The sequence below is a fragment of the Necator americanus genome, chromosome I (assembly GCF_031761385.1).
Source record: "Necator americanus strain Aroian chromosome I, whole genome shotgun sequence".
Classification (NCBI taxonomy): Eukaryota; Metazoa; Nematoda; class Chromadorea; order Rhabditida; family Ancylostomatidae; genus Necator; species Necator americanus.
In genome coordinates, this window is record NC_087371.1 from 31,222,879 (window position 1) to 31,240,590 (window position 17,712).

The following is a 17,712-nucleotide window of genomic DNA, read 5'->3' on the forward strand; positions in this document are numbered from 1 at the left end:
TAATTCCGACTCAAATTGTGCAGTGTGGTTTCCTTGAGAAGAAGACCCGCCCACGCAAGCTAAATCGGACACGCACCCCAAGAAGGCCCTATCCTGCTGCTTCTGGGATTCGAGTAGAATGATGTACTACAAGCGGCTTCTGCAAGTACACACACGCATATGATCACAGGTGTCATCTACAGCCCTCAGCTCCAGAAGGTGTTTAAGAAAACCGGCCAAGACGAGCTTTGGTGCGAAGAGCTAGACTGGAAAACAGTACCCCGTATCTCCTACTCTCCTAATGTAGCCCCTCTGTCAGTTATTCGTGCTCTTAGAGCTTTCTTGGCTAAGAAAACCTTCACCAGGTTCGATGACATTAGTCGGGCAGTATCCGACTTCTTGGACTACCACTCTCTCCTTTTCTGGAAGAAGGAGACCGCAGATCTGTCCATTAGATGGAGCACCGCAGTGACTACCAATCATATTTTCATTATATTGTTGATTGTGCTCCGTTGTAAGCTGAATAAAAAGAAATAAAGAAGAAAATATACGAAACTGACCCCTCTCTTATTAATCCAATAAAAACTTAAATTCTTCACTGTGAGAGAAAAAAACTTCAGTAGACGTCTAAATTTGGTCACACCTTGTAAGCATCGTATCGCAAAATTGACGTAGCGTGGAAACCTGATGGAAAGAATAAAATTCGGGTGTAGAGAACAAATATGAGCGTGACCCCGCTCAATTTCCCCTAATCCTACTGCATGACCGCGCTTGTTCCCACTATGAACACTGGAATGCAGCACACCTATGCACGTGCCGCCTGCACGAGCGAGCGGTCAAAAATCAATGAGGTCTCCTCAACAGCCTTTTCAGTTGAAGTAAGTAGCAGCAGTATTTAGTAGGAACTGTGGAGAAACAGAAACATCTCTCCGCAATTGCTTCCTTCTTTAACTTGTTAAAATTGGTTCTTTTAAAGACGTAAAAATCTACGCTTTGTCTAATCAAAGATTTTCACGAAACACCAGATTAATGGCGACGAAAACTTCTACCTTCTCTTCAAAGTCCTTGATGGTCTTACGCCGCTCTTCTCTTTCCATTGTATTTATTTAAGTAATAAATTTTGCAGATACATATCTCCTTCTGCAGGTTTGATATTTGAAATGGTTGAGTAACGTAAATATATTTAATAGAAAGAAAGTAAGTAAAAATAAAAATAGACTAAGTGAAAATTAAACAAAAACTAAGTAATTATCTACTAAGTAGACAATTAACATTAATATGAAATCACAATTAAAGAATTAAATAAGAATAAATCATTAGAATCGCTGAAGTTAGTAGGATCATCGGTATCTGACTCTTTCAGATAAGCACGAATTTCTTCGTTGGGACATTGCAAGCAGCGATTCATGTTTTCTTTTCTGACTGTTTTTATTATTTTTCCTGAAACCTAACCGGAACACTCAATATACTATCTTGAGCATAACCGTCCATATAAGTGATGGGACCAAGTCTCCAAACTAAAATAATCACTGGTACATGCTGGTCCCATTCAAATTCATCTGAAAGTTCAGCTCCTTTCTGGCCCAGAATAGATCTTTTACGCAAAACAATTCCTTTCGGGTAACCGGGCAAAGATCTCGCAAATACTAATGGGACAAATTTGATCGTTAGTTTACAGAGCTGTTTTTTCTACGGGAGTTTTAGGTGGTCCAAAAAAAATATGACCCTAAAAATTACTATTTCTAAATCTTCACAATACTTGTAAGAGAATTGGATTAGAGAAATTATTTGAAACCGAAAAATGCATTGGAAGAATCCTAAGTAAAGTGAGGTAAGAAGAAGAAGAAGAAGAAGAAGAATTTTCAGTGGATTCTGATGCTAAGGAGACCGATGAGCTATGCTTTGGAAGCCCTTTTAATGAGTAAATCCAGAGGTCCTCCGTCAGCCTCTTGAAAAACAATGGTGAAAACCAACAATTGAACAGGCTGACGGCAAAACCTAAGGACAAAAGTAACTTTATGTGATAATGTGTCATAATGTGTCACTACCAAATAACATAGCTCGGTGAAATCTGGACTATACAAATAAAGAACTGGTACAAGATAGCACAGAAGGTAACTGAAGCAAATACGCAGTAAAACTAACAGAAATGACAGTTCTATTCAACGACAATAATTACACTGAATTCGTCGCGATTTGTGATGGTCCCCTGAAGATTACAGAAGGCAGGACATGCTTCTTAGGGGTGTGATCACCACGGACGGTAAAGCGTGCTCTGCAACGTGCTCCATGCTGGCAACAAGGTTGTTAGAGGCATCACCCCACGAATCTGAGGTGGTGCAAATTTCAGGTGGAGCATTCTTATAAGGGATAGTAGATTATGAAGAGGAGGGTGATTCCGTCCATTTCTTCCTAATTGCCGTAAAAAAACGGCCCGGAAGATGCGGCGCCGCATAAGGCTGGCGCGCTCCAGTCGAACTCCTTGTAGAAAAAAGTGCGCTAGAATGCCCGAAGCCGTATCTTCCGGGCCGTTTTTTACGGTAATAAGGAAGAAATTGACGGAATCACTCTCCTTCGCATAATCTACCATACCGTGTACGAATACTCCACCTGAAATCCGTACCACCTCAGATTCATGGAGTGATGCCTTTAAGGAGTTCCATCAGAACCCTGCTGTTGTGGAGCAAGCCACGTTTGGCAATGTAGTCACGCTGACCTCATGCCATGTGAAATCCAACATTCTGTGCACAACTGATAGACTTCTGGAGAACATTCTCCCCACTTCCATTCATTTCCACTGAGTTGTTAATATTAGGTTGATGCATAATTATGGAACGTTTTTTAAAAATATTTTTATTCAACAAAAACAATAACAATATTTAATCAAAACATGTTTAAATGATCATTCGAGAGCATAGTCACCATCCACTTCAAGAACTGCTTCCCATTTGCCTGGCAGTCGGTCGATTCCACGTGCGAAGAAGTCACGATTCTTGGAGGCAATCCACGCTTTGATATCAGCCACCAAGTCATCCAAGTCGTCGTAGACTTTGTAGACTTTTTGTTTGCCAGTTTTTCAAAGACCTCTTCCCTTTTTATCCTCCAAACTAGTGTCATCTGATTTAAAGCGAATGAACCACTTCCGTACTGCACTATCAGTAATTGTTCCTTTGACAAAATGTTCGTTGAGATCGCGAAATGACTGGGCTGCGATCCATCCTTTCTCGTAGTGGTAGAGCATAATATGGCGAATATGAGTGTGATTTTCGAGACGCATTTTTTTAAAATAAATATTGAGGATTATTTTTATGAAAATAAAATAAACAAAACGCCAATTTTTACTAAAGAAAAACGCGTTAATAAAAACGTTCCATAATTATGCATCAATCTAATATATATGTTATGTTATTTTACTTAACTCGTCCTCGAATTTTGCTCAAGCAATATACTTCCATCTAGACATGAGAGGATTAGCCTTGCTCTCCTGAAATGAACTCTCCGATGTGATCATGTCATGGTGGCTGGATATGTAACAACGAATGACCTTTGGTGAATGATTGAGATCCTTACGGATCTCATCTGCACATCTCATAAGCGATGAACACCAAAAAAAAGCGGTATAAATGTAAGTGGATGCGCTGGTGATTTATGTAATCGAAATGGTTGACTCTGAAGTAGGACGACATCAAATGACATCGTTTCCACTAGCGCTACGAAACAAAATATATTACACCGAATCTCATCCCGCAAGTCCAATTCCATTTTCGAGAGGAGTCATGTAAGAAGTGCTACGTGGATGTAGTCCTAGAGATAGAGGGACCGAGTTGAGAGATGTCCCGGTTATTATTCGAAGTTTCTCTTTGAGATTACTGTATTTTTGTGTACAAACCGCAACTATTATTCACTCATTAAATCGGATCATTTGGGAGGAGTCGAATCCGAATCACAACCCCAAAAAAGAGAAGAACTTTCATATCTGGAATTTCAGTTGGATTTTCATCAAATTCGGCAGAATTTTTTTTACTAACGAGAAATTCAATTCAAGGGAAATAATTTTAATAATTTTTCGTTATAGGAACGGTATTTGGAGAATTTCTTCATTATGTTCAGTTTCTTGTTTGAAACTGGATCCACACAGAAAAATCTGACGCCAAAGAGAAACGGTTGAGGTGGAAATATTTTATTTTTTTTGTTGACTTTTATTATTATCTTTTATTATTCTTTATTTTATTTGATGTTTGCTTTGAATACGACAAAACATTTCGTATAGTCCTTAGAAAACCCCTGTCATTTCCATATGTTTTTCTAGGATTACTATTTTTTCTTTTTTTTCTTTTAAGAAATCTCATACGCTCCCTTTTCCAGCGATTATTCATTGTAGTTAGAGAAAACCGAGCAAAGTATTGAAAAGTATCGATAAAGTTTTTCGTAGGCGGCAGGGAACGACAGATAGGCGCAACCGACTTTGCGATTGCCTGATAGTGTCCGCGTTTTTATCTAATTGGTTACCTTGGACATTTTTTTCCCGAGTTAGCAACATACACACATAACCGTTTCAAGGAAAACTGGTTTTACAGTGATTTCCCCGCTAGCGCTGAAGATTTTACATACATCAGCCGGGTTTCTGAGCCCATTTTCGTCCGTTTTTAAAGACATTTTACCGGCTGTAGCTCCAGAATCCAGAAATTCCAGAACTTTCAAGTCCTACTGTTCACTGTTTTTCTCGCTTGAACATTTCCTTATATCCTTTCCATTTGTTGATTCTCTTTTCTTCTCCATCGTTTTCACTTTTTTCATCCCTACCCGCAGAAAAACCTTATTTAGCTTTATAGATTGACTGTGACTAAAGAAATGAATATTTAGTAATTCCAGAACAAAACTTATCCAATCACTTTCTGTTTGAATGCTTCCGAGTTTAATTACCGTAATCAATTAGAACAATTTGTCGTTTCTGTGTGTCATAATTGTGTTTTTCTTTTATCTTTGTCTTTCTTTCTTTCCTATCTTTTTCTTATCTCTTCTTTTTTTCTTTTCCTCTTTTTTTTTTCTTCCGACAAATGCTAGGAAAACGAAGAGCTGCTATGTGGGAGCTAATAATACTCAGAAATCTCGCAAGCTACCAAAAATTCCGGATCTGACTAATTCTTTGTCTCCTGTCGTTGTCTGCAGTCCGATTGCAGCGAACAAAGGTCCCGTATCGATTGAAACCGCCGTCTCCACTGCCACACTTTGGGTGCAGCCGCAATTGCACCACGTTTTTTCATTATACAGTGGGACTCGAAAATCGGAGTTCTGCTGCGAATCAATCGATTATTTTCGCTGCAACTTATCTGGGAAATGTATAGTTTCATCTGGATATTTGGATGTTGATACGTCGTTAAAGTGACTTGAAACTTGGTGCGGTTGCGTATGCGGCTGGACTCGATACGGTAATGCTTGCGATCGAGGTGAGACTACAGCTAAGTCCACTCGACTGTTGAGCTTGCGAGGGTCCCATCTGGATCGCAACCGTTGGCTCAGCGAGCCGCTTTGAGCGCCGCCACTTGAGCAGCTTTAGCAGGCTTCATGTTTTTTTTTTATCTGACTATAGGTCTACGGGGCGGGTGTGGTGTAGCGGTTAGAGGTTCCGCTTCCTGCACCATCGATCGGAGGTTCGAATCCGCCCTAGTGCTCACCAAGCCCTTCATCCCTCCGGGGTCGATAAATTGGTACCAGACTTGTCTGGGAGGATAAAAACACTGACTTGACACATCGGCTAGCCACCGCAAGTCATTGTATAGGCCAGTTACACGTTCGTAAACCTCAAACGATTCTGAATTGAAGTGAACGTGGGGGCGCATCCCAAGCGGATTGATTAACGCCAGGAACTTTATCCTTTATCCTTTATAGGTCTACCTTTTTTATCATTTGACTTTGAAGGCTATCCTTATTTGAAGGAACACAAGGATATTTTCTATTGACTAAACTCACAATGATTAACTCGTGACGGTGTAGTACGAAAGGTATAGTACGGTCAAAATGACATGAAACACGGTGCAATTGCGTACACGTCCTCTCTCAAGGCGGTGCGGTGGAGCGTAGTGGTTAGAAGCGCACTGGGACCCTGCCTGGCATCACTAATCGCTGCAGGTTGCGATGGTCCCACCTCGGTCCCAACTGTTGCCTCCACCGGACTGTTTCAAGCGCGTACGCAAATGCAAAGTGCTTCATGTCGTTTTGACCCGACTATAGTTTAATCGAAAGCGCAGCCGAGTCAAAAACTCAGGATAGTTCCCACGCGTGCCATAGTGCGGAGCTACGGCAGATGCTTCTGGATTTGAACAAAAACGACCCAGCGTGTGCATCCTTTCTTCATTTCACCTTCTACTGGAATTCAGCCGCCGCCCACGCAAGTCACACGTTCTCATTCACCTCAACCGATTCAACCGACCTCATCGTGCATGCCACATTACCGTTTAGACGGTATTGCTGCGTAAATCACAATTCCCGACCAGAATTCTTCTTTAATCTCTTGTGCTACAATGCAATAAACGGGCCATTTTCTCGTTCACCACCCGATAAGATGCTTCCGTGAAGTCGTTATAGGGTGTGCAAGGTCCTCCTTTCTGCGAATAACGAAATGATAACGTATGAAGTGAATTAGTGGTGAAATTAGTCGTTGAGGGAACTTTTTAACCTATGTGAATGATGGAATTCGCATCACTTCGTTTCATCCCTCGTAGGGGTACAAAGTTGTTCCGTTGGGAAAACTTATAGCGGAGAGCTTCTGTTGTACTTGACTTCTGTACTTCCAAGAGATGTTTCGTTCCTTAAAAGTACAGAAGTATTTCCCCTGCACCTGCAAACGAGGTCGCAATCCTCGTATATTATTAGAGAGAACATAAGATTTCCGCTTAAAAGAAGTATTTATACGAAAAGATTCAAGCGACATAGCCAACCGTCATACAGCGTACTTCAACAACACACTAAGACTGTGTTAAAGGCAGCATCACCCCACGAATCTGTGGTGGTGCAGATTTCAGGTGGAGTATTCGTATACGGGATGGGAGACTACGGAGAAGGAGGTGATTCCGTCCATTTCTTGCTAATTGCCGTAAAAAACGGCCCGGAAGATGCGGCGCCGCACAAGACTGGCGCGCTCCAATCGAACCTCTTGTACAAAATGGTGCGCCAAAACGAATGAAGCCGTATCTTTCGAGGCGTTTTTTACGGCGATTAGGAAGAAATGGACGGAATCACCCCTCCCTCCGTAGTCTCCCATCCCGTATACGAATACTCCACCTGAAATCCGTACCACCTCAGATTCGTGGGGTGATGCCTTTAAGTGTTCCAGCTACAATGATCTACTCTCCTGAAATGACAATTTTGAACTGTTTTGTTGGTCGATAAGGAATTTCAAATGGGAGGGAGGAGAACGAGTGAAAGCTGCTCTAATCGAACTGTGCTTAGAAAACTCTTCAAACAAGTTTACTGAAAGCGAACAGCTAAGCCATATCGTAGAGTACTTTTAACCAGAGCTGAGAAACCGAAAATCCCCTGAGAAGTGGATTCTCGGTCTCTCAGCAATCCGAATTTAACAGTCAAGAACGGTTTTTGTGCCCTAAAAACGATTTTTGCATTCCAAGTGTATTTCGATTGGAGCAGTTTTGTCTACTCCCTTCTAAGTGCTTCCTTGTCGTTCTTTGAAGCTGTATTTTCTTTCTTTCTTCAAAATATTCTTCGGAGTATTTAAGAAGCTCTTCAAAGTAGTTGATTAAACCTTATATTTAGTCTCCCAATCTGCAGTAGATGGCATCGGATAAAATGTAGTTAGAGGGAGGGGAGTACTCGGTGGAGCCCTTATTTCTCGAAGTAAATAATCAAATCAATCCTCAGGGCCCTAAGGCCTAAGCATTAGTCTCGGAGGATCTATGAAATCTAAACCGAAGTTACTAAGAGAAAAAAGAGCGCAAGTTAGAGCGTCGGGAAATAATTTCTTAGAAGTAGATTCAAATTCCAGCAATGTCTACTCCCCTTTCTTCTTCCATTTGAAAGTCAATTTGTGTTTTTTCGGTTGAAAGCTGTTATTATGAGCTGTTTCAATCTCAACCACATACTTAATTCTTGTTGTTCGTAACTTAAACTGAAGTGTTTCTTTCGGTGCTTTACGGCTGCAAATCCACAAATCCTTTATCCGTCCCCTCAAACTTAGTAAATTAAATCCATGAAAACACCAAAATAATCAGCCAGAAACGCACAGAACACGAGCACAATTGGTCATGAGAGAAATAAAGATACAAACAATAAAATTATGAAGTGTATAAGATAGAAATATTAAATCTCCCCTGATTTTACATGTAAGAACGGCATCTTGCGCGATGACAACATGGATATTGCCAGAAAGATAGCGGAAAGATTCCTTTTCGCGACATAGACCGTTCTTTGACTTTCCTTTGTGTCATATACAGGTTTTTTTTACGTCTTCTATATGGTGTTCTTCAGTATGGTAGGATCAAAACGACATGAACCTCGCTGCGAGCTGCGTAAGCGGCTACGCTTGAAGCGCTGTGGTGGAGCGTAGCGGTTAGGATCGACGGGGACTCTCGCTAGGACCCTGTAGGTCGCGATGGTCCCACCTCGATTCTAACAGCTAACTCGGCAGCGGCTCTTATGCAACTGCACCGAGGTTCATGTCGTTTTCGCCCTATCATCCTACAAATCCTATAAAATCTATTAGGTCCACTAAACGAAATGAAATTCACCGTGGAAGGGGTGGAACACGAATTGCCATCATCACAGGAGAAAGAGGTGAGTCGCGTTGAGTCGTAACATCTTCTGGACACTTCCGTGAACCTCTTCTTTTGCTTTCAGTACGGCGACGCCTTCAGAGCGGCATGCGATGCGATGGGACGAGCATTGGAAATCATCCGCTCACCTGGTACCTCGATCGTTTTTCTTCAGATCTTCAGAAAAATCCATGATCGATGGGATTTAAGGTTTCTCTGACCGCTCCAAATGGAAGGTTGATTGCAGCAATGAGCATATAACAGTACATTACAAGGATATTGACGGACTTCGTTATTTTGCTGCAAAGGTTCGGACCACTTTTTTTGTCTATCCATTTTTTTTTATTTTTATTCACGGTAAGACTTCATTTTTTTCCCTAGTAGAAAATATTTCTCCTGTTCCAGCTATGGAGTAGTTGACCAGTCGACTAGCTCTTGTTGAGAAAATAAAAAAAAAGACTAGAAAAATAAAATAAGAAGTATTGCAGTAGTTTTTCTAGACTCTTACTCCTTCAATTTGTTTTAATTTCTTTTTCTGTTTCATTTCTGTTCTACCACAACACAACATCCCCAGTAATTCTCTTTTTTTTTATTCCTCTGCAAAAATTCCTCCTCTTCCTCCTCCTCCTATTGAACAGTCTATTAATTTGCAATTGCGCACTAGAACCGGCAGCGCAATAATTTATAGATAGAGCACTAAGAAATACAAAGAACGTTTACCACGGCATCGAATGAATGTAATTAAAGTAGACGCCTGAGGCAGCTAAAATTCACAAAAAAAAACACGACTAAAAGATCGATAGAAGGCTAAAGTAAAGTGTGTGTGTCTGACGTTAATCAATCCGCTTGGGATGCGCCCTCACGTTCACTTCAATTCAGAATCGTTTGAGGTTCACGAACGTGTATCTGGCCTATACAATGACTTGCGGGGCCAGCCGATATGTCAAGTCAGTGTTTTTATCCTCCCAGACAAGTCTGGTACCAATTTATAGACCCGGGATGGATGAAAGGCTTGGTGTGCACTAGGGCGGATTCGAACCTCTGATCGATCGTGCAGAAAGCGGGACCTCTAACCGACTGCGCTACACTCACCCTGATAGAAGGTTGCTATATCAAATCAGAATAGATAGAAGACTAAAAGAGAGATTAAAATATATGTTTTAATCTCTTTTACTCTCCGTATGATCCTGAATTAGGAGTTGTTGACGAGTTTCTGTCACGAGTCCCAGGAAATGTGGTTCCCGTTCTTGTGAAATGTTCTAGGCTCAAGAAAACCTGTACGGCCGTTAATACGACGCTCACGTTTTCTAATCATAAAAATGACTAGAAATTTTTCTTTTTACTTTCCACATCAAGCTGGATTCGGCAATAGTCAGAACAACATGTAGCTCGGCACCGTTGCGTAAAAGGCTGGGCTGGAAGCGGCGCGGTGGAACGTAGCGATTGGGATCGCGGTGGAACCATCTGCTAAATGCAGGGATAGGTGGTGCTGGCAAGAGTTCCACCACAATCCTGGTCGTTATGCCGGTTACGCAACTGCGCAACCGTGCTGCAAATATCGCTGCAGTTAACAATGATCCCACATCGATCCCGCCCACGCAACTGCACCGCGCACCACGTCTTTGACTGCGCCGCGTCCGTTCGATTGAACACACCCGATACGACTAGGTTTTGATCGAAGTGACGTGTATTCACGCTTTTGACTGAAATCAACTGGGATCTGGGTTTGATTCGACCGGTTGCGGTAGACTGTCTTGGGAGTTTATGGAATAACCGATAAACGAGTGTTGGCGGCACCTAAGATAACGACGCGATCTGGATGTCCACGAATTGTGGAGCATTTTTTTTCGCTCATAAAGCGACTATTATTCTTTTTGTAGGCGTCTTCTGGAGGCTTCTTCTGGAGACCGTACTCCGTTTTCTCTAGATCAGAGGATCATTTCCGCGTGGATCTAATCCGAGAATTGAATTGTGATATTTAAATAGCTTCCCTGAAGGCTATGGAAGGAGGTGAAGAAAGAGTGAAAATTGACAGAAGCATTCGAAGAAAAACCCGACATTTTAATAATTGACACTTGTACTTTTTCGTTAGATTTCGAGAGAAGTGAATTCTTTAAATAAAATCAAGAAAAAAATTCAATCAAGAAAAGAAAAAAGGAAAAAAAAAGAAAAAAGAACTCATTTATGGAAGCGTTAGAATTTGTTCTTTCAATGTCGTCGTCTCTTTCTGTAGATCTCCTTGACGTCACATGTTAAAGGCAGCATACCACGAGTCTGAGGTAGTGCGAATTTCAGGTGGTGGTTGTACACGGGATAGTAGATTATGGAGAGGGGAGTGATTCCATCCATTTCTTCCCAATTACCGTAAAAAACGGCCCAGAAGATGCGCGCGTGCACAAGGCTGGCGCGCTCCAATCGAACTCCTCGTGGAAAATAGTGCGCCGGAACGCTCGAAGCCATGTTTTCCGGCCCGTTTTTTACGGCAATTAGGAAGAAATAAACGGAATCACCTTTTTCTCAATAATCTACGCTCCCGTATACGAATACTCCACCGGAAACCCGGACCACTCCAGATTCGTGGGATGATGCCTTTAATTTCGGGCTGAAGAGAACAATAAAAAAAACAATGGGCTGCTAAGTAGCTTATGGTTTATATTTCAACCACTTCTAAGCAGTTTTTTTTTTCCCGCAAATTTCGCATCTGCAAATTCCAATTAGTTGGTCTTGCAAAGAAGAAAATTATTGTAATTTAGAGAGAAAAAGAAGGAGCAAGAGCGTGCATTTAGGCTTTGCACGTTCAAGGCATTGGCAGCGATGGATAGTGCGATGCAGAAAAACAAATCATTATTATTTTGCGCTTATTTTGTTTCTGTTTTTCTTCTACAAAAATCCAGTTTATGAAAGCTGAGTGCAGTGCTTGTATGACAGTAACCTTGACAGATATTTCATTTAAAAAAATCAAAACGAGTCTTCATTGCTGTATTTCAACCAAAATCTCAATCATTCGATTGTCTTTGTGAAGCGAGAGTCAAGATTGTTAACACTCCTTATTATGGCTAACGCTTCGATGTCGCTGCCTTCGTGAGCGCCTGGAAAAAGTCAACATCTCAGTTGAAAAGCTTCATATCCAGAACAAGTCATGATCCTCCAGGATATTACACCCGGAACCGAAAACTAAATGAACCAAACCGTTGTGTTTACTTAATTAGGCGCGTTGCCAGTGGAGCTACCAGACCTTCGAGTGGTCGCTCCGCTAATTCTAATTAAGATGTGACCGGCATATGACCCCCCGTAGATGAAAACCCGCAAAGATTTTGGGACAGAGCCAACTCGTTGGGATCACGGCTATGTACTCTTCCTTTCTATGAATTTTCGAACTTTCAAAATTCACCCAAAACGTCTTTAGAGTTCTGCGAGCCGCAGTTTCGGGTTCATACGAAAGGGTTGGCCCATCCTCACGGGGATTAAAGGCATCACCCCACGAATCTGAGGTGGTACGGATTTCAGGTGGAGTATTCGTATACGGGATCGTAGATTATGGGGAGGAGAATGATCCTGTCCATTTCTTCCTAATTGCCGTAAGAAAACGGCCCGGAAGATACGGCTTCGAGCGTTCCGGCGCACTGTTTTCTACAAGGAGTTTGATTGGAGCGCGCCAGCCGTGTGCACGCGCCGCATCTTCCGGGCCGTTTTTTTACGGGAATCAGGAAGAAATGGACGGAATCACCCCCCCTTCCCCCCCCCCTTCCATAATCTATTATCCCGTATACGAATACTCCACGTGAAATCAATACCACCTCAAATTCGTCGCGGGATGATGCCTTTAAAGCTTCCCATATCGTTTTTTCAAAGGAGGATAAGGGGGAATTGAGGTAAGGCCACGCTCGGACTTCTGATCTACTTCCTGAATTCTGTATTTGGTCACAGAAAACCAAATTTGTTCTGCTACTTTGCTCAACAGTTAGTAAATGTGCATTTCCACTATGAACATACCATCTCTTTCTATTTCCCGTAAAAAACTACCTGGAAGATACGGTTTCGGGCGTCCCGGCGCGCTATTTTCTACAACGAGTTCGATTGGAGCGCGCCAGCTGTGTGCACGCGCCGCATGAATATGACATATTCATGAATTCATGCCATATGAATATGGCATAGGCCACAAATGAATGTCATTTACCAGCTGATATTTTTAAAATCAAATATTTTCAGACCATAATTGCTGTGCCGGCATCTGTTCTCTTCAAATCACACTGGAATGATCTCGACAAAGTCAACGAGTACAACGATAACGTAAAATTCAGCCGGTGTTTACATAAGCTCACGGACAACATCGATGTTGCCAATGTGAGTTCTTTTTTTTTTGTTTTTGAAACTTTTGGTGCGTACAGTAATCGCTTAAAAGTGAATTCGGGTGTGGCTTTTCCAGTACGCGTCAAATGAGAAGTTCATGGTGAAAAGTCGTGAGTTTGTTGTCGCCAGAATGCACGTGAAGGTCGGCAACGGTATCGTTCTTGCCGCTAGATCATGCGACATTGACGGCTTCACGCCGGCCAAAGACGCTGTGAGGTGACTAGAACTTTTTCTTATAGTGCTTTATTCAAAATTAATTTTTTTCGCCCAGCGATTTGACCCTCTAATAAGTGTACATTTACTGAAGGTGTCAAAAAATATCGAAAAACTTCTTAGATCTCAGCGCCTTAAAGGCATCACCCAACGAATCTGAGGTGGTTCGGATTTCAGGTGGAGTATTGTTATACGGGATAGTAGATTATTGAGAGGAGGGTGATTCCGTCCTTTTCTTCCTAAATGCGGTAAAAAAAGGTCCGGAAGATGCGGCGCATGCACAAGGCTGGCGTGCTCCAATCGAACTCGTTGCAGAAAAGAGCGCGCCGGAACGCTCGAAGCCGTGTCTTCCGGCCCGTTTTCTACGGCAATTAAGAAGAAATGAACGGAATCACCTTCCTCCCCATAATCTATGAACCCGTATACGAATACTCCACCTGAAATCCGTACCACTTCAGATTCGTGGGATGATGCCTTTAAATTAAAAATATAACTTTTAAGGAAAATGATTGCACCAACAGCATGAGAGACCTTTTTTCGAATATTATCTTGACCTTTAGCGCTAAGTTGGGTCAAGGATGCAATGAATAATCGAAATGAATTCCCTGTTTAAAGGTGATCCTAGAATATCTAATAGAAATAGGAAGATTCGTTAGAAACTCAACACATTTCACTTTTCCAAATTACTCCAACTGTTTTGTGGTGGCAGTAGTTTATTAGTTTATGATAGTTTTCGGAAAAAAAAAATGCACAAAAAAAAACCTAAAAATTATCCTTCTACCAAATCTTAATAATATAAGATAATAAAAAAATAATACAAAATAAATATAATATAGAGATATAATATAAGATAAATATAATATCTATAAGAGAATTCTAGATTAGAGGAGTTATCTGAAACCAACAAAATTTGTAAAAAGATTCCAAAATTACCTTTTTCCTAGTGGATTCTGACTGTCTTAGTTTCATGCAGCATGACAAGAAGGTTAAATCATGCCACGAATTATTCCTTGTCAATATATTTTCGCTTAAAGGCATCACTCCACGAATCTGAGGTGGTGTGGATTTCAGGTGGAGTATTCGTATGCCGGATCGTAGATTATGGAGAATGGGTGATCCCGTCCATTTTTTCCTAATCCCCGTAAAAAACGGCTCGGAAGATACAGCTTCAAGCGTGCCGGCGCGCTATTTTCCACAACGGGTTCGATTGGAGCGCGCCAGCCTTATGCACGCCCTGCATCTTCCGGACCGTTTTTTACGGCAATTAAGAAGAAATAGACGGAATCACCTAGCTCTCCGTAATCTACGACCCCTATAGGAACTCTCCACCTGATATCCGTACCACCTCAGATTCGTGGGATGATGCCTATAAGTTTTGCACACAAGTGTAACTTCTTTGATGAGAAGGTAAACATTGTCAAGGAAGCTTGCGGTTGCGAGTTTCCCATTGTTTGTTATTTGCACAAGTTTGAGAGGTACAGCAGAAGAGGAAAAGAGGTGCTCTATTGAATTGGGCTTTACACAAGAACAGCATCGAAGCGAGAAGTGCGACCAGCTGCTGGAACACCCCATAAATCAGTGTTCCACCGAAAAAAAAACCGTAACCTATGATGACAAATGGACCTATTTCCGCAATCCTGACTTGTGAAACAAAAAGATTGACGCAGAACAGTTTCCGGAGCCTGTGTCGACGAGGAGAAGGTGAAGACCGAAGATTTTGTGCATTTGGTAGAAGTTTAAGCTGCCTATACAGTTGAATACAGGCCTATACAGTTCTGGACGACGTAGTGTAATCGCCGAACTGTACTCTGATCAGCTTCGGCAAGTAAGAAGCGTAACCTACGTACCTAACCTCTGGCAGTAGGAGTACGTTACTGAAGAAAAGTAATACTTGGCCTCGTCTACTACAGTCATTACTGTGCGTTCAACACAGAAGAAACTCAGTCGGAAAACAAATATGGATTGTCACCTAGTACTGCATTCTTCCCACATTTTCGTCTACAGTTTTTCTTTCCACGGGAAATTCTTCAGGAAGGGAATAGAATCTAGAATAAAAAAAAGAAAAAGGAAGCGATTAGAATCTAGAATCTAGAATTTTTCTTCAGGAATCTTCAGAAACCTTAGCGAGTCTGTGTTAGGAAGTTTTTCGCGTCGAAACTTTATCGGAGTAGTACAGACCTAGCATTTGAAATTTGGCTTTAAGAAGAATTGGGTTCCATAAATGCATCATAAAGCACATGTATTTTAAAGATTGACTCTGAGACCTTTTTTGTGTTTTGATAGAGGTTTTAGTCGAAAAAAAAATCTCATCAATTTTGACTTAGGGTAGTGGTAGGTTTTTTTATGATCGCAAATCTCTCACCCTCACTGAGAAATCCTGTTTTATCTTCTTCTTTTTTCTCCTGTTTTGTTTCCTTTTCTTGTTTTTTCAGCATTGAGCTTGAGAGAATATTCTTAAAATTACTACATGAGCTGCAGAAGGCACCAAATATTTTATACACGATGGTTCTTCTTCTTGTAAGTCGCTTGAATAAAATTGGTGGGTGTTGGTCTTAACGATCCATCTTTAAGAAGAATGCATGGAATGGGTTGGTACAATAAGGAATTCAAAAAAGACGCGTTGTCTACTTATGGGACCCATAAGTCGTATTAGGATGTTCGGATAAGAAAGTTTACGCCACTTTCAAAACATCACACAAAAGCAGCATCAACGTTTTCTTCCATGATATCTCCTATCAACAACACTTCGCCAACCTAAACTTAATTTTTAGTGAAAAATTTGTTTTGAATTCTTTGACGTCCACCTAAAGATTATACGTCAAAGTGTTCAAAACTACATTTTTACTAAAAACGAAACAAGGTAAACAAAAAAAAGCTGAATAAAATAAAAAATAGAATAATAAAAGCCCCTCTCCATAATCTACTATCCCGTATACGAATAAAATAAAATAAATTAAAATAGCAATAAAATGGTGAACAAAAAAGAAACACCCCACCTTATTCCGAAATGATTTCACGAAATTTCTTCCCAGGATTAAGTGCGAAGGTCCCATTTCTACCCGAACATCCATGCACAAAACGATTCATCGATCTCGCTTTTCGAGCGATGTAATCGAGTTAATTTCGAATATCCCTCACAAAAATTCGCTAATAACTCGTACACATTTCGTGCAATGTACACTTCGAGGGAAAGGGAGCCCTAGTGCACGAGTACATATCTATTTCACATTTCTTTCTAGTTTTAATTCTTTCTAATTTTTTCTCTCTAATTTCTTTCTAATTTCTAATTCCAGCTGAATTCTTAATTCTCGCGGTCCAAACCGTTCTCAGCACTTCTCCACTGGACGGAGAGAATTCGTTTCACTTCCCAGAAAAAAAATGTCAACGATAGTAACGGGAATATCCTAGTTCCACCGTTGTGTGCTGTGTCTTTTCCCCTTCCAGTTTTTCTCGTCAATTTTGCTCAACTCTCCAGAACAGGTTCGTTCACGAACTGCGTTCGAGAGTGTTCTCCTAGCACTTTTATTTGCAATGAGTGGGTGATTCACTTCAGGGACTCAAATTAGCTCGTGTGGTGGTGGTCGAAAAGAAAAGGTGGCATAAAAACAATCATCAGTCGATTTTAGAGGATTTGTTCATGTGGGAGCCGGTTGGTATTATCCGAATCCTGAGGATCCGGAAAACTCTTCAATTTATGACTACATTATGTGTATGGATTTGAAGGGAATGATAATAAAAACGGTTGCTAATCAGGTATACGTTTTTTTGTTTAAATTTTTTATACTATTTATTATTGTTATTTATTTTTATACTATTTATTGCTTATTTATTTTATAAATCATCCCAACTGCCGAAAATCCTTAATGTTTTAGGCGCTTGGGAAGTTGGTTCTTAGTGACGTGGAGAATAACCGGACATTCGCTCACAAACTTGCCATGCAGTATTCATAGAGAATTTTCATAGTATTCTGTTGGTGAAGGAACTAGTAAATGGATTTCTATTCATGTGAAATTTAAAAAAAATTCTAATATAATTCGGCTTCGGATCGAATCTGGCACACCACATTCCTCATCGTTGTTTCAAACTAGAAATAAAAATTTGTGATTTAAAAAAAAAGTACTGAAGTGAAACAACTTGCAAGATCGATTTTGCAGGATTTATATTTTCGAATTCGTGTTCAATTTTCAACTGCAGTAGCTATAACAACAAAACCTTACAAACACGACGACGACAACAACAACAACAACAACAACAACAACAACAACAACAACAAACTAATTACTTTGTACACATTCTCTAAACTCCTTTCTAGATTTTACCTTTTCAAAATTTTACTTAAATATAATGTTTATATAGAGCGCATGTCAAATATTTCAATACTTGCTTGTACGGTTTTATACAGTTT

The 17,712-nt window shown here is 40.8% G+C and overlaps 2 protein-coding genes across 2 annotated transcripts; one reads left to right on the forward strand and one right to left on the reverse strand.

The window, feature by feature from the left end:
• Positions 1-2,881: 2,881 nt before the first annotated feature.
• On the reverse strand, positions 2,882-3,256 carry RB195_007397 (uncharacterized protein; the record flags this gene model as incomplete). The annotated part of the gene is made up of 2 exons (XM_064180997.1): positions 2,882-3,027; positions 3,088-3,256. The coding sequence occupies 2 exons, from the start codon at positions 3,254-3,256 to the stop codon at positions 2,882-2,884; spliced, it is 315 nt and encodes a 104-aa protein (XP_064037824.1).
• Positions 3,257-8,709: 5,453 nt separating this feature from the next.
• Positions 8,710-17,257, forward strand: RB195_007398 (uncharacterized protein; the record flags this gene model as incomplete). Its single annotated transcript, XM_064180998.1, has 7 exons — positions 8,710-8,766; positions 8,830-8,896; positions 8,955-9,052; positions 12,954-13,088; positions 13,171-13,310; positions 16,934-17,060; positions 17,180-17,257. The coding sequence occupies 7 exons, from the start codon at positions 8,710-8,712 to the stop codon at positions 17,255-17,257; spliced, it is 702 nt and encodes a 233-aa protein (XP_064037825.1).
• Positions 17,258-17,712: the final 455 nt, after the last annotated feature.